The 16028-nt window shown below is 40.1% G+C and overlaps 2 protein-coding genes across 3 annotated transcripts in view; one reads left to right on the forward strand and one right to left on the reverse strand.

The window, feature by feature from the left end:
• Positions 1-1635: 1635 nt before the first annotated feature.
• Positions 1636-5096, reverse strand: myct1a (myc target 1a). 2 transcript variants are annotated; one of them, XM_017455785.3, is made up of 2 exons: positions 4811-5096; positions 1636-2550 (listed from the first exon to the last, which is right to left on the reverse strand). In XM_017455785.3, the coding sequence occupies exons 1-2, from the start codon at positions 4908-4910 to the stop codon at positions 1988-1990; spliced, it is 663 nt and encodes a 220-aa protein (XP_017311274.1). In that variant the 5' UTR covers positions 4911-5096; the 3' UTR covers positions 1636-1987. The 2 variants fall into 2 exon arrangements, with proteins under 2 accessions (XP_017311274.1, XP_017311275.1); XM_017455786.2 differs by lacking the exon at positions 4811-5096 and adding an exon at positions 4661-4804.
• Positions 5097-5633: 537 nt separating this feature from the next.
• The window catches only part of syne1a (spectrin repeat containing, nuclear envelope 1a), a 210663-nt gene continuing 200268 nt past the window's right edge, over positions 5634-16028 (forward strand). The window contains exons 1-3 of the mRNA XM_053675608.1: positions 5634-8327; positions 8574-8712; positions 10612-10749. Of these exons, the coding sequence (XP_053531583.1) occupies positions 10680-10749 (70 nt within the window). The 5' untranslated portion in view covers positions 5634-8327; positions 8574-8712; positions 10612-10679. The remainder of the gene's footprint in view (positions 8328-8573; positions 8713-10611; positions 10750-16028) is intronic.

The raw sequence follows: 16028 nt of genomic DNA on the forward strand, positions 1-16028 counted from the left end.
TAATTAAAGCCAATAAAATAAAACAATTCTTTTTCATGAAATGTTCTCGATGGTACTCTTAGTCCATGACCTAGTGAACTAGCATGAGGATGTGTTTTTGATAGAGACTCTAAAGCTTTTCTATAAGTCGCTCTGGATAACGGCGTCTGCTAAACGTCATGAACGTAATAAACAATAAGATATTTCACCTCCACAGTGTATTCCAGATCTAAGAGTGCGGCAGTCCGTGAATATGATCTAATTTGAATAATTTGCAATCGTTGGCAAATCACTGTAGTAGAAGAAGAGTAACAAATTTCAGACCCCGTCACACCACCCTGTTGTGGATTATTTTCCTAGAACGGCGCATAAGTTCTTCTTAGCGCCAATCTTGAGCAGCTACCAGAATCCACATAACTGGTGGTCAATAGAAAAAGTTCAGGGGAAAGTTTCAATACTTTGTGTAATAAAAAAAAAAAAAAGCATAATATGTGAAATAGAAATACATTTTGGACTTCGTTTCAAAGTTTGTAATGATGTCATGTTGCAGCTGTTGCAGGTCACCATACAGGAGGTCAGATACATTAAAGAATGCCTACCTCAGGGAAACGGAAATCCAGCCAGTGCATCAAGGAACATCAGGTCACTGTCAGGATGTACGCAATGTACTTTTACTGGCGTACCTCCCAAAAATGATGTAAGTATGAATACACTTCAATCATGTGCTGTGTTCAACATGTACTAGTGGAGTGGTTTATTTGATTGACTAGCTGTTAGGGCATGTCAGTGTTTTGGCTTGTTTTGCCGATGCTAAGTACTGAGAGATCGTCTCAATTCAGGCATCGCGAACAAGTGGTTGCTGGGATCCTAAATGACTCGCTCTCCACCTTCCCACCCACCCCAGTCCTACTTCTCAAACTGCAACCTGTAAACGCTTGAAAACATCAGTGGTAACATCCATGACCTCATCATCTCTCAGCAGCAAAATATCGTACAAAACATGAATTCTTACGTTGCCCCCTAGTGGCGTGGAGGCTCTAAGCGACTACTTTATTCTGCTTATACCTAGAAGTTTACATTAAAAACGAGAACCCAGGACAAAATTGATCCACTGTTAGATAAAGCTTGTTTCTACCGTGATATAAACTGCAGACATCTTAAACAATCTTAAAACATTCTTGCAAATCTGCTGCACAGCCAGTTTTGGTGTTAAGGCTGTTTTTTAAAATCAGGTTTTTGTCTCATTCTCATTGTTTACACAGTTAGCAATGAGCCTGAATGTCGCATGTGGCATAAAAAAGATATATTACTTGGGCTGTCTTGCATCAGAGAACATCTTTCTGTAGTCGTACATTTCATGAACTGTTTGACGCGCCGCCGCATCGCTTTAGTCTTTTGGTACAGATGAAGCGAAGGTAAAATGCACCTACATCTCCTATCAGCCGGTGGAATGGCATCGTGGGTAATGTAGGAAAGGGTTAACCAAAGTGAAAGCAGAATAAGGGGTCGATGAAAGGTTCTTTGAATGTGTTAATTATAACGATTAATATGCAAATCATTCAAGCATGGATTTTCCTTTTATTGTTACAGCTAAGCATGAAATCAAAGTTTAATAGAAGGGATTTTAAAGGAGGTTAATCAAATAAGAATACACAGTCATGTCTAAATTTTTTATTAAAGATGTCAACAAAATACACTGTGAATAAACACATTTTTATAACAATGACTCCATGCATACTGAGTCATCAGCGTTCAGTCATTACACTCGTTGCACAGTTTGGTAGTGAGTGTGACCGGTGTTCTGTCTCCAGTTTAAGTGCCAGTAATCCTATCATTACAGTCGTTCTCTCTGGACGTCTATCTCAGTGACAGTAACAAAAATGACAATTTTGTGTTCACACTGTGCATTGAAAAGCAGCTCGCAATTCAACAAGAGATCATCTAGTCTCTTATCATATCCAGGGCTATGAACGTTCTCCTCCACAAGGGGGCGTTTTATGCTCATGCCTCAAGTGCTGGTCTCCTGATAGGCTCGTATGATGCTGTCATACGCTGGTGGAGGGGTCTGTGTGACACTTAAGCTTCTCAGACTGTTGTTGCCCCAGAAAGAGTCCGGTCTGGGCCTGGGCCTTGGTGGAGTGACCATGGAGCTGGCTGTGCTGTTAGTGCCGGTGGCTCCGGCGCTGCTGGTCAGGGTGCCGTGGTTTCCTTCCTCGGCCTCGCGAGCGATCTGGCTGCACTGGATCAGTGGGTGGAAGGTGGAGGCCCTGAAGCTGTCCTTGCGACCCAGTAGGTCGGCGTGATCGACGGGTGACGACGTGGTTTGCCGATGGAAGGAGAAGGCGGCACTGGCCAGGCTGTTGTTGCTGCGCCGGTCGTAGGCACTGCTCTGGCGACTGAAGACGGGGCGAGTGCGGGGGGAAGACGGGCGGCCCGAGGACCGCGGCGCCGGCATGCGGGTGATGGTGGCAGACGCACGACGACGTGCCATCCAAGTGAGGACCACGTACACCAAAGCGCCCAGCAGGAGTCCCACCACCATGGACAAACAGAACGCAAGGATCACGTCTCCTGATGAGAGGGAGGGAGGAGAAATGACCATGGATGCAAAATAAAATGACAATATAGTTTTTCTTTTTAAACATCAGTTCATTTTTTTAAAAAAATAAATAAGTAGATTACAGAAATCCAGAAGTAGCCTACATTTAGATTGAAAGGGCGGTGTTCAGACTTCTCTTGCTTGATAGCGGCTCGAGTGAGGAGCAGTAATAAGTCCAGGCAAGTTGAAAGTGCAATGTAAATACACTCAGAAAACTACAGCGTGTCATCTGAGGCCAATATGAAATACGTAAACATGACATGTCAATGAATCAATAGTATCGTTCCTTTAAAATCTAAAAAAAGCGAAACGTTTGGAGAATGGAAGAGAAATGGAAAAGAAATGGAGACCATCGGAGGAGAAATCTCAATGACCATGTCTGTAAAGTAAGCCATAAACGTAGCAGATGAGTGCTCAGTCAGCTTATCCTTCAAACCGTGAGTATGTTTTCTTTATGAGAGAGAGAGAGAGCGCATTGTATTACTAAAAATGAACATTGGTACTATTTTATTACACCCAAGATACACTTCAATTTAGTATCTTGGGGCTTTATTAAGATAACTGTCAACACGAGGATGTGCTGGATCAGGTGCTGAATTATAATAATAATAATAATAAGCATGGAAACCACTGTGTTAAATTAAACCCAGCTGTGAATAATGTGATATTACAAGTTAGGACTATTCATCCAGCAATATAGCACCGATGCTTATTTTAATGCTTGCCGTCTTATCACTCAGAAGTCATTGTATTTTTCCTACTAATGATTAAATTGTTTCTTGCTTTCATGTTGTACTGTATTACGTTTCACAGCAAGTCAACTCGCAACGCCGTCCCTAATGAAGAAGCCAGAGGCGACAGTGGAAAAAGAAAGCTCTCTTAGACGACATAAGGAAGAAAACAAATGGCGAGGGTTCTTATTATTGTTTTTCCTTATTTCTTCCGCAGTCTTTCCTAAGTTTGGGTAAAAGCAGTCAGGAGTCGTGCTGTGCTGTTCCGCTCTGCTGAAGTGTTCAGAAGAGCTGTTTGGCTCAGGCAGATAGAACCCAGCGTTCAGATGGCTAATGAGGATTATGCGACGGAAAGGCAATTTTGTTCCTCATTATGTTGGAAGCACATAAATGAGCTCGAAATGGGGTGTCATGGTGTTACATCAGGAGTAGTGAATTTTAGCATTATTACTACTGGCAGGGAGCCGTTGGGCTGAAAATTTTTACCACAGAACTTTTTTTTTTTTTTTGTTTTTTATAAAAAGTTGTGTTTTTCAAAATTAGGGATTTATTTGTGAGCTCTGGCCAAGAAGGCAACACACCAGTTGCCAAAAAGAACACTGACGTATAGAATACGACAGATTACACTTAAAAATAGTGCTGCAAATCGATTGAAAATGAATTTTCTCTTCTTATAATTATCAACTTGATTGTTTTCTATTAATGAATGAATTAATTGCATTCATTAATCACTAGGATACACACTAGACGAGCATCCCGATGCATAGTATACAGGGTTTAAACTATGACTTAAGAAGTCTCTAATGTGGAAATGAATCTGGATTAAGATGAATTTTCTGGGAACGTTTGAGTATTTTCTTGTTTTTCTGTCTTTGTTTTTTTTTGCATTCTATATCTGATGCTGTAATTATAATATCGTTAGTTTAGAGCTGCCTGTCGAGACCCTGCGATGTATAAATCAGACAGCTTGAAATATTTGAAAAAGTCCAAACCAAACAGCAGGAACAAGTAAAAAAAAAAAAACAACAAAAAAAAAAGTTCACAATTATTCATACCACATTCGAAATAGTTGATAATTTCAATACTAATAATGAGTAGTAATAGTATTTCTGAGCATTTCAGTCATTTAGGATAATGATGGTACGTCGATGAGGCCCGAACACACATTAAATGTGTATTATTTTGAAGTAAGGGTGCACAAACATTTGCTTTAGCAGTTCTACAATGGCTCTAGGCCCTGCTCGGTGGAAAACCCTAGACAGAAATCTAAAATATTACTATAAAGATCTAGAAAAGGACCAGTAACAGTTGGAAGGAAGTCACAGAGCAGGAGCTGCGAATGGAAAAATACCTGAGCGCTGTGGTGTTTTTGTGGTTCTCTGTAGTAAAATTCCAGGCTATTTGATTTTCCGTATCCTCTAAAAACAGTTCTGCCCTGAAACTCTTCGGCGCTTAATATCGGACAGAAATATACCGAGATACAGAGAGTGAAGTGTCTTACTCGTGCTGAAGGACTGAAGTATTTCCAGGATGGGATGAGTGCTGTTATCGGCCATCGCTCCGTCCGGACTGACCGAGAAGAAGGGAGCTGAGATGTACATTCACTCTGGTCCTTCAGCTCCTTCACTCCTCCAGCCTCTAGTATATTCCTCTGAATTCACTCTCTGCTTTGACTATCTCTTTTTTTTCCTTCTTTCCTCCTCCCTGTATTCCACAGGATCCCCTCCAAGGCCAGCCAGCCAGCCTGCCTGCCTCACACTGTTTTTCTAGAGGGAAACTGTCACATTTCCTGCTTTTCCTGTATAAAATTAGCAGCGCCCCTTTCCTTATCTCCTCGCTCCAGGGTTCCTGTTGGGCGGAGGGTTCGAGCCGATCCGACACGTGGGCCGGGCCGAGCCGAGCTGGTCTCTGTGTACAGTAATTGCTATCGTTTCCTGCTCGGCCGTGGTTTAATCACGGAGAAACGATGTCACCCCTAAAGTTTTTACGTCGTCCAGCTTTCTCTCATCTTTCCTGCACGGATAATGACACTGCCCTTCGTTCCTTCGCCACTAATGAAAGATCATTTCCTTGTGAGCTCATGTGCTATAATCATATCCTTCGGGGTGATCGAACGCGACGGGGGTCAAAGCGAGAAAATCCGTAATTCAGAATCAAGTCTGTGAAAGAAAGATGGAAAGAATTTGAAAAGAAAAACAATAAGATGACCATGTTTAATCTACTTTCCATGTTTGACCACAGTCTGGACGTGGGTTTTTTTTCGGGGGGGGGGGGATAATGCAAGACACACTCGGAGAGAACGAGCGTGAAAAACAGGATTTTTCATGATCCCTAACCCCGTCTCAGTTTTTCCACACAAGATGCCAGCACTATCCCGGGTTATCCCGACCACGACGGCCTAGCTCACGGCGCAAACAGCGATAAGATCCGGCACAAAGACGAAAGGCTTTGTCTCAAACCGAGCGCGTCCTTTCATAGTCGAATCGTGTGCTCAGAGGCTTTAGAGTAGGACACTCGGTGTAGTAGACAGCGTCGCGATTTGGGACGGAGTGCTGGATTGGGTGGACGGGGATGAATGCCAGCTCTGCTGATATTTCCTCTCATTGTTGTCCTGTGTGCTGACGTGAACTGGTCACGCTGAGGCATTGTGTGGAACGCTGAAAGGCATTATCACGTACCTGTATGTACACAAATAGAGATGCTGCTGAGGGAACGACTGTTTACAGCTGCCGTAACGTGCTGGTTTCAAAGGCGTTCCACAATCGTAAATGTAACGATAAATGGATAAAGAGTGGGATGTGGTGTTCATTAAGTAATAAAAAATTGTAACTGTCGGCAAATCCTTTCAGTAGTTACGATGTTATAGGAACTTAAGAGTCTTTTTCCTTCGTCACACCACCACGCTGCCTCAGGTGGTAGAGTTTTTTCTAGAGCAGCGCAACACTGTGTTTTATTGCTTACTTAGCTATGGTTTTGTGAAACGGACAATATTCTAACGCGTGAAATAGGACTGCAAAATCTTTTCAGGGTAATTTGTGGTATAAATCCTTTATTAACACTTTATTTGCTCTTTGAAAGCAATAATAAGTCCCTTGTTTCATGAATGCCTGTTACTGCTGATGTTTGTTTTGAGCAGTAGATGGCACTGTTACAGAATAATTCATCCTGCAGTAGAAGCGAGTCTGATGTTGTCTTGGACAGGTTTGATATGTTTAGTGATCCGGGCCGGATTGAATCAGGGATTGTTTTCCTACAGCAACGGCGATCATCCTGTAATAAAGAGAATTCTCTCTCTGAGTGTTTCTCAAAGCAGGACTCGGCGTGTCCTGTATTCCATTTGCTTTGGGGGACGGTCGTGACTTTTGATTTAAAGCGGCGGTCTGGAGGAAAATAAAGAAAGAAATGTACACAAATTCCCTTTTTAGATTCATTCGATCTGCCAAAGACAGGCTTAGTGTTTGAGCTTTGCTTCTTTGGCTTCACCGTGGAACTACAGTAGCTATGAGTCTGATCTAGTCGAACTGTCTCACCCAAAATCTTTATATTCTTGCTCTAAATGACGTGCTTAAACTACATAATCTCATTTTGGAATAACTGTGTAAAACAGCACCAGGGATGGACCAAGTACTGAGTAACTATACTTAATTGAAGGTATAGAAAATCAAAACGTGTAGTCAACTGAAAGTTAAAAAGAAAAGTTGCTACTTTTAAGTTTTAAAAGGAAAAAAGTACATGTTCTAACAGTTGAAATTAAGTTAGTCGTATTTTCATGTGTCAGAGTTTTATTACGTATTTAAAACGATGCTGTTTTGCCTGAAAACTTCATTCAGTCTCTGCAAGTTTGCAGTGTTAACCATTAGCTCGAATTTGATTTGATTGCTAAGCTAGGTATGCTAACTACTGGATTTAATGCTAGTCTAACCTCGCATTAGCAAAGAAAACAGGCGTAGTGCTAATTACAGTTGGTCATAGATTACAGTAGGTTTACAGTAGGTCATAGGTCATAGTGTTGATTGCAGTAGGTCATAGGTCATAGTGCTGATTACAGTAGGTCATAGGTCATAGTGCTGATTACAGTAGGTTTACACTAGGTCCTAGTGTTGATTACAGTAGGTCATAGGTCATAGTGTTTATTACAGTAGGTTATAGGTCATAGTGTTGATTACAGTAGGTCATACGTCATAGTGTTAATTACAGTAGGTCATAGGTCATAGTGCTGATTACAGTAGGTCATAGGTCATAGTGTTGATTACAGTAGGTCATACATCAGTGCTGATTACAGTATGTCATAGGTCATAGTGTTGATTACAGTAGGTCATAGGTCATAGTGTTGATTACAGTATGTCATAGGTCATAGAGCTGATTACAGTACTTTTACACTAGGTCATAGGTCATAGTGTTGATTACAGTAGGTCATAGGTCATAGTGTTGATTACAGTATGTCATAGGTCATAGTGCTGATTACAGTAGGTTTACACTAGGTCATAGGTCATAGTGTTGATTACAGTAGGTCATAGGTCATATTGTTGATTACAGTAGGTCATAGGTCATAGTGCTGATTACAGTAGGTTTACACTAGGTCATAGGTCATAGTGTTGATTACAGTAGATCATAGAGTGTTGTGCAGATTTAAAGTGAAACTTGATGTTGTGCTGTTTTAGGGTGGTGTGATGAAGTGGAGTTACTGCTCTCACTGTTATCACAGTTGATCATTATTCCGCTGATACTGCAGCACAGCACAGTGTCTGTTTATTAGCAGTTTGTAATGTTCTGGTTCACAAGCGCTGACCTGACACTGGAGACTCCTTCCATAAATGTTTCATAAACATCTCCTTACAGAAAACGTCACCGTGTTTACTCATAGATCGGCAGTTTAAAAAAAAAAAAAAATGCTTATTACAATTTTATTGTTTATTGTTACTATAGAAAGGAGAAGGTATTAGAACGAGGGCATTGACCAATCCGAATCCCCAGACCCCACTATGAGAACCGAGGCTCTGATCCGTCTGTGGTGAACAGTAAGTCATTTTCTGCACTCAGCTACCAGAATACAAATGAAATGGTATGACGAGAGCTGAAAGTGTTGCTACGCTGCATTGCCCACACTCGCACTGTGTTATGCGAGTGTGTGTAAGTGTGTGTGTGTGGTGCTGCACGTCAGGAGTGTAATGAGCTTTTCGGCATTATGCTGATGACGGCTCTTTCTCAGGGCTTTGCTATAGTGATGCAAGGCTGTGTGTGTGTGTGTGTGTGTGTGTGTGCAGATAAGATTCAGATGATGTACCCTCGGTATCAGTCTTCTCCCCTCTCTGCAGTAGAAACCCTGCGTCCACAGCGAGCATTCACGTTAGAGGTCACATTGCTGAGAGAAAGCGGCGAAGTCAGCAGTCTGACTGGAAGGAGGTGCAGTGGAGCGTTTTTCTTCTTTCCTTTTTTTCCCTTCTGCTTCTTCACACTGTACATAGTCCCTCCCCTCTGCGCCTGTGTGCCACAACGTGATGCGAGTGTTAGCGCAGAGCCACTGTAAAGTCACACTGAGTTCTAGCTTTCATTTAAGGATGCCCTGCTTTTACAGCTGGACTGTCTATCAGTTATGAATCATTCTAAAGATTAAATATCGGTTTTTAATTGTAATAATGGCCTTTGCAGTATTGATGTTACAAAATGCTGCAATATGAAAATTCTTGAAAAATATTTACTGTGAAATAATTTTATCATTGTAATAATTAATGCAGCAGTAAACTCTGGTAAATAAATAAAATCCTTACCGCCAATAAGTCTAATGATTTTAATAATACATTGAATAGTGCATATAATAATAATAATAATAATAATAATAATAATAATAATAATAGGATGGCAACAATCTGTCAAAAAGGTAATCATTTTAATAATAACTGTTTTTCAGTAATAAAAAAGAAGCAATACATTCTGGAAAAATCTTTACTGTTAATGTTAATAATAATAATAATAATAATAATAATAATAATAATAATAAATAATAATAACAACAACAATAACATCTATAATAATAATAATATAAAAAAACAATAAATGCCAGTCTGTCTATATATATATGTGTATATATATATATATATATATATATATATATATATATATATATATATATATATATATATATATATATATATATATATTAAAAAAAGAATAAAATGCTACAGTAAATACCAGAAGTAAATCTTTATTGTTAATAAATGTAATAATTTTAGTATTAAATGTAAATATAATAAAAAACTTTTGTTAATATATTTAATAATACTAATATCAATAATAATATTAATAAGAATAATAGTAATAATAATAATAGCAACAACAACAACAACAATAATAATAATAAGAAGAAGAAGAAGAAGAAGAAATGCAACAATAAATACTTGAAGTAAATTTTTTATTGTTAATAAAAAAACAATTACAGTCAGTATATTTATTATTATTATTATTATTATTATTATTATTAATAATAATAATAATAATAAAATTCAACAATAAATATCAGAAATCTTTATTGTTATTCAATATAGTAATTTAAATATTAAAAGTATAAATTGAATTTAAAAAAACTACAGTCAATATATTTATTATTATTATTATTATTATTATTATTATTATTAATAATAATAATAACAGTAGTAGTAGTAGTAATAATAATAATAATAATAATAATAATAATAATAATAGTAGTAGAGAGGCCGGTGCGGGAACTGCTGTTTATAGCTGCTATAACGTACGTAACCTATAACGAACACAAACTAACTTTAGACGTTCCACAACATTAAAAGTAACCGTAAACGGATAAAAAAAAAGTATGACTTGTCAATCTTTAATAAATAATGAATAATCGATGGTAAATTGCTGCAGTATGAAAGGAATAAAACGCTCCAGGACGTGTTGTTATGGGACGATAATCAGCTCGGGAATTCTCTGTTTCCTGTACAGCACCACACGGAGTGTTTAACTCCTGACATATTGTTGCACACGCATATACACGAGCCATGTGTGATTCCCACACACCTGAGTGTGTGTGTGTGTGTGTGTGTGTGTGTGTGTGTGTGTGTGAAAGAGCTGCGCTCTGATTGGACACCAGGTGGCAGTGATTACAAATAATACCTTTCTGGGTGTGTGTGTGTGTGTGTGTGTGTGTGTGTGTGTGTGTCTTGGAGAGAGACAGAGCAGGAGTGCAGAGAGGCTGCAGTGTGCTGAAGCTATAAGCACAACTTCAGAGGACAGAACAGAGCACGTCAACGTTTTTTTTTCCTTTTCATTTTCTTTTTCTTATTGCAGATGTCCTTCCTTACAAACACACTCTTCAGCTGATCGGAGTCTGAATCGGATTCCCCACCTGGCACAGGATGGCATCATCTGCCCGCCAGTACGGACGCTCGGCCAGGGACATCGCCAGCGTGATGCAGAGGCTGCAGGGTAGGTGCTGCTGATGATGCGCGCTTCGCTTTCTCTTAAGGTGACCTCAGCGCCGTGCTGTAGCATGACACAGCACATCCTCTCTAACGCACCCACGCATAGGATCTCCACAAGTTATAACTCTCAGAAGTCCTTAATCGTTCTCGTCTCGTCGTAGTGGACGAGCTTTGCAGTGACCCCGGAGATTAGAGAGGAATATTCATTTGTACAGGAGTTATAAAATGCAGAGACGCCGTGTTCATGCCGTGTCGACTACACAGCGCGCTAGGTCGTGAGTTTTTCCATTTGCAGTGATGTTAGTGAACGTATGCACTCATGACATCACACCATGCATTAAAATGACGTAGCATAGCGCAGGGCTGTGAAATATCTTTCATTTCGCCTGTTTATCGCAACCGTACAGATCTCTATTTATTTATTTATTTATTTATTGAGTAGTGAGTTCAATCACGCTAAATGAATAATAATAATAATATAATCACAGACCCCTGGGAGAACTCCTGATTTAGTGGAGGCACGTTGCAGGTTGTAGGGAACATGGGACGATAATATTTTGGCACGGTCGCATGGAAATGCGTGTCTTTTTTGGGTCAGCGGTTACAGTTTTGTCCTTCAGGATTTTCCAGATTTCTGTGAATAATCGAACGTCTTGACCTTCTGGGGACATTTTGTCTGGTCCCCCGTGAGAAAGATTTACAACGACTGCATTTATGTCTACGGAAGGTCCTTGACAAGGATAGTAAGGCGAGGACGTGTGCGTTTAAAGTTCGCATGGACAGACCACAAGGTCAGAGCCTTATACGCGCTTAACCGTTTCACACAACCGTCAAGCTTTTATCCCGTCGTTTCCGTTTCCATCGCACGGACGCGCGCGGAAATGACTGGAGAAAAGGACACGGAGTTTGGAGAGAAAAAGAGGGAGAGAATCGAGGAGAGAAAGGACGGTCGAGGAACAGCAGGAGTAGCGATAGAAAGGGACAAATAGGAAGATGAGGGAAGGATGGGAAAGAGACAGAGGAAGGAATATGACCGAGAGAAAGGGATGGAGGGATGGACGGATGGAGGGAGGGAGGGAGGGAGGGGGACGTGTTAAGTGTCTAATCTGCTGAAGAGCTGACTTTGTGAAGAGTGAAGAGCCTCCTTGAGGAGGAGCCCAGTAAGGACATGGCGATAACCGTGTTTTCAAAAACGTATTTGCGGAACCAGACACAAAAATCCGTATAAAGATGTAAAGTTACGGCGTAGAACGTGTAACCTACGACGACTGATTTACGTTCACGACCATGTCCGTCGGCGGATGTCGGATTCGATGAAATTAAGCGCAGTGTGTTTATATTTACGTTTATATTCATATTTACATCATCCAAAAAAGCAGAAATTGATCATGTCTGTAATATTTAAAATGTTAAACTTGGAGGAATATAGATAGGGTAGACGTGCATTTCTCCGTAGACTTGCGTATGACTACATCTACAACTTTCCAAGATGGCGGACATGTTGGCCTATAACAGCAGCTAGTGAGAGCGGCTAATGCAGCGTAACACAGACGTCACCCTAGGACCGGGCGATATATCGATATAATATCGATATCGTGATAAACGATTACACGATACACTTTTCGGAGATATCGTCGGTATGGTGATGTATTTAAAAAAAAAAAAAAAACGTTTTTCACAATTACAAATTAAATAGTGCTGAACGAATGCTGTTGAAATCGGTGTCGTTGTTTTTAAACCGAATAATCTTTGTCTTTTTAGGCGTTAAAGAAACGTATCATCAAACTCAGTTTAACATTGTTTTTGTTTTTTTTAATACTGTTTTGCAGACGGTTTGCTCGCTAAATCATATATCGTGATACACATCGTGTATCATAGAAATGTCCTGAAGTATGTGATATTTTTGTCATATCGCCCAGCCTTACATCAGTCCCTCCTCCTGATTTCAAGTGATTACTAACAGCAATTGTTGTATTTTAAATAAAAATAAATAAATAATAACTGAAATCAGATTCCGAGGCGAGTGAACTAGAGGTCGGCCGATATTGATTTTCTTTTTAATAACAGGTACCGATACCGATGATTTGCATGTTTACGCGCCCGAAAACCGATATTCAGAACCGATATTTATTTATTGTTTTACTTCTGTCTTTGACGCATTGATAACAACGCCACTGAGCTGAACAAACCGTTTTATTTATATTAGTCTTGTCAATTCCACTTCCTTCTCGCATATAAAGCAAAACTCTTATTTATTCACTAATAAATAAAGGGGTCTGAACGAGTGCAAAAAATAAAGTGTGCTGTTACTAGTGTCTTTTTAAAAATAAAAAAATAAAAAAATAAATAAATAAAAGCTTCAATGAGGTAAACAAATAAAGCAGGAAACTAATTTGAACAAATAAACAAAAAAAAAAAACAGATGCAGTGCTGCACTGGCTGTCCTGTGTGCAATTCTCCAAACGCCTGCAAGATGGCGCCATTTATCGGTGGATCCGGTAATACAAAACCGATATCCGGTTATGGAAAAACACTTAAATATCGGGGGTAAAACCGATTATCGGTCGAGCTCTAGAGTAAACATTTCGTTTCAACAAATTTGCCATCAACTACAGACGCTGCATGCGTTGATTCCTCCGTGTTTTCTTACTGCCACGCCCCCCTACTCGGAAACCTGCAGCTCGAAGAAAATCCCACTCCTAATTACGACTTTGTGGTGGCGCTCATGTGCGTTCAACTCGTAATCACGATCTCCCCGACGTGACTTGAACGCATCGTTTATCCACACCTTCTGCCCAATCAGAATCGAGAATTCAGCAGCGGCGCGATCTCAATATCAGCTATAATTCTGTCTTAATAAAGAGTTTGTTTCTGCTATAAAAAGGGATTCCATGTCGTCTTGTTCTTTTCCCAATACATGGATAAATAAATGGATGCATTCAATGTGGCGTCTATATTTTTTTATATGATACGGCAACGACGACAAAAACCGAACCTTCACACATAACGACAAGAACATTCACAAAATCACGTGTAATTATGGAGCTGCTGTCGTTAGACTCCCCCCTGAAAACATCTCCATTATTCTTCCTTTTGTCTCTGTCGTGTCTGAGCACGAACTCATTTTAATTACAGAGAATATGAACTCTATCATTCGTCTCAGCAACAATGTAACAGCAATTATCACCACAATGGATAAATAATGATGGAAATAATGGATTGCATACGTTATAGTTACTCCGAGCCCCCGCCTACCTCCTTGTCTTTCTTCTTCCTTTTTCTTTTATAAAGACTGATTTATTATGATTATTATTATTATTATTTTTAAAATCAGCACTTTTCTTGAATACATTACACTAAACGGAGCCTTTTACGTCTTCTGCTTCTATCCTGGACCAATTTGCATCTTTTTCCATCACGGCATATCATCGGTTCTTAATGAAAAGTGTTACAGTGTGTAATTAACATTTTGAAGGTGTGAGCGTTGGTCCCCATGGAAACCAGATGTGGTGCGAGGAGATTGATGGCGTGTCAAGACGAAGGTGAAGGACACCGTGGACGCCGGTACGGCCGTAGTGGCTCGGATAAACGGACAAAAAGAATAAACATGCCGTGCCATCACATGCCTTCGGGGTGGTGAAGGTAACTTCGCTCCATGCCCCGCCCCTCACCCCCAAGTGTTTCCTTTCTTACATGGCATTGTGAAATGTACGTGTATACTATACAGCGCTTAACTTGATAAAACACCATTTTCATTGAGATTAAAGTATCGGCACCCTTCGCTCTGTCAGTGGGAACACAGTGGAACGCGCTCTTCGCTCTGTCAGGGGAAACAAGCAAGCTGTTCACGTTTTAAGATTTACATAAGTCATTTTTTTTGTTCCTAAGAAAATTGGTTTGTAAATAGTGTGCGGATGTTTTACTAATCTCTAGTCTCCACCCCTCGTCCTCCAGAAAACTCCTCCTACTTTCACGGGTACTATTACGCGACGGGTCCAGTTTCGGATTAGTACCCGTACCGTGCCGTACGGGTTTCTTCGGGTTGCTGAAACGGCGACTTAATTTGAAAAAGTTGTTTTTAAAGGGATAGTCCGCCCAAAAATGACAATTCTGTCGTTGTTTACTCACCCTCGTGTCGTTCCAAACCTGTATGCCTTTCTTTCTTCTGTAGAACCCAAACGAAGATATTTGGAAGAATGTTGGTAATCAAACAGTTTTGGTGCCCATTGACTTCCATTGAATGGACAAAAAAAAACAACGTCAACGCTGAGACATTTCTTAAAATATCTTCTTTTATGTTGAACAGAAGAAAGAAAGTCATACAGGTTTGGAACGACATGAGGGTGAATAAACGTTGACAGAATTTAAATTTTTGAGTGTACTATCCCTTTAAGAAATTTTACTTTCGAAAAAAAATCACCAGTTTTTGTTAAATCTTCCTTTGGGTGAAAAGATTTGACGTTTGAATCAGGGTAATTTGTTCCTGTTCTTTGATCTGTACAGATTAGCATTTCTGTGTGTGTGTGTGTGTGTGTGAGTGAGTGAATAAGGTGCATTTAGTCCCTCTTACTGCGTAAAAATTCTAAATAAAGGCTGATCACTGGCCGCGTTCACTCCCTTCCAAATACATTCAAATGTACTGCTCCACGTCTAAAAACTCTTGCTAATGAACACCTGTCTCTCGTCTGCGCGTCTCCACCCCCTAACACGCGCGCGCACACACCCACACACACACACCCACACACACTCCTTTATTTTGTTTCAATTCTAATCATTCTGTCTGCATTTTTCTCATTATGTCTGAGATATGCAAATTCATTTTCCTCGGCCGTGATTTCCCACCAGTCGGTTATCACTTCTGAGATTTTGAAGCTTTACACACTTCGCACTGCGTATACATTATGCATCTCCGGGTCGGTTTTAATGAACAAGACCTCGTGATTTCATTTGCATTTATCACAATTAAACGCCGGTTGCTTTCTTTTTCCGCGTCTCTTCTGTTCGAAAGGAGCTTCAGGACGGTCATGTCCGTGTCCCACGTTTTCGCCGTCTTCCACCCAAATAATGTCCGGGGGGGAAAAAATGTGGGTGAAGGAGAAAAAAAAAAAAAAACGGCAATTAGTGGTGCCATATGGCAGAAAAACGGCGAGCACTTTGAAGACCTCCCAGGCTTGAACCTCGATCCGTATGTTGAGGAATTCTGCCATTTGTTGTCTCTCGCTGGATTTCCCATGCTGCACTTTTGCGTGTGTGGTCCGCAACAGAACTACCATCAGTGAAATT

This window comes from Ictalurus punctatus, chromosome 25 (assembly GCF_001660625.3).
Source record: "Ictalurus punctatus breed USDA103 chromosome 25, Coco_2.0, whole genome shotgun sequence".
NCBI classification, from domain to species: domain Eukaryota; kingdom Metazoa; phylum Chordata; class Actinopteri; order Siluriformes; family Ictaluridae; genus Ictalurus; species Ictalurus punctatus.

What these genes read in the sequence shown, in the direction of transcription:
- myct1a (XM_017455785.3), bottom strand. Translation starts at nt 4,910, where the DNA reads ATGTACATCTCAGCTCCCTTCTTCTCGGTCAGTCCGGACGGAGCGATG. An exon ending in ACTTCAGTCCTTCAGCACGA is followed by an intron (nt 2,551 to 4,810) that starts GTAAGACACTTC and finishes CCCTCTCATCAG; the next exon opens with GAGACGTGATCCTTGCGTTC.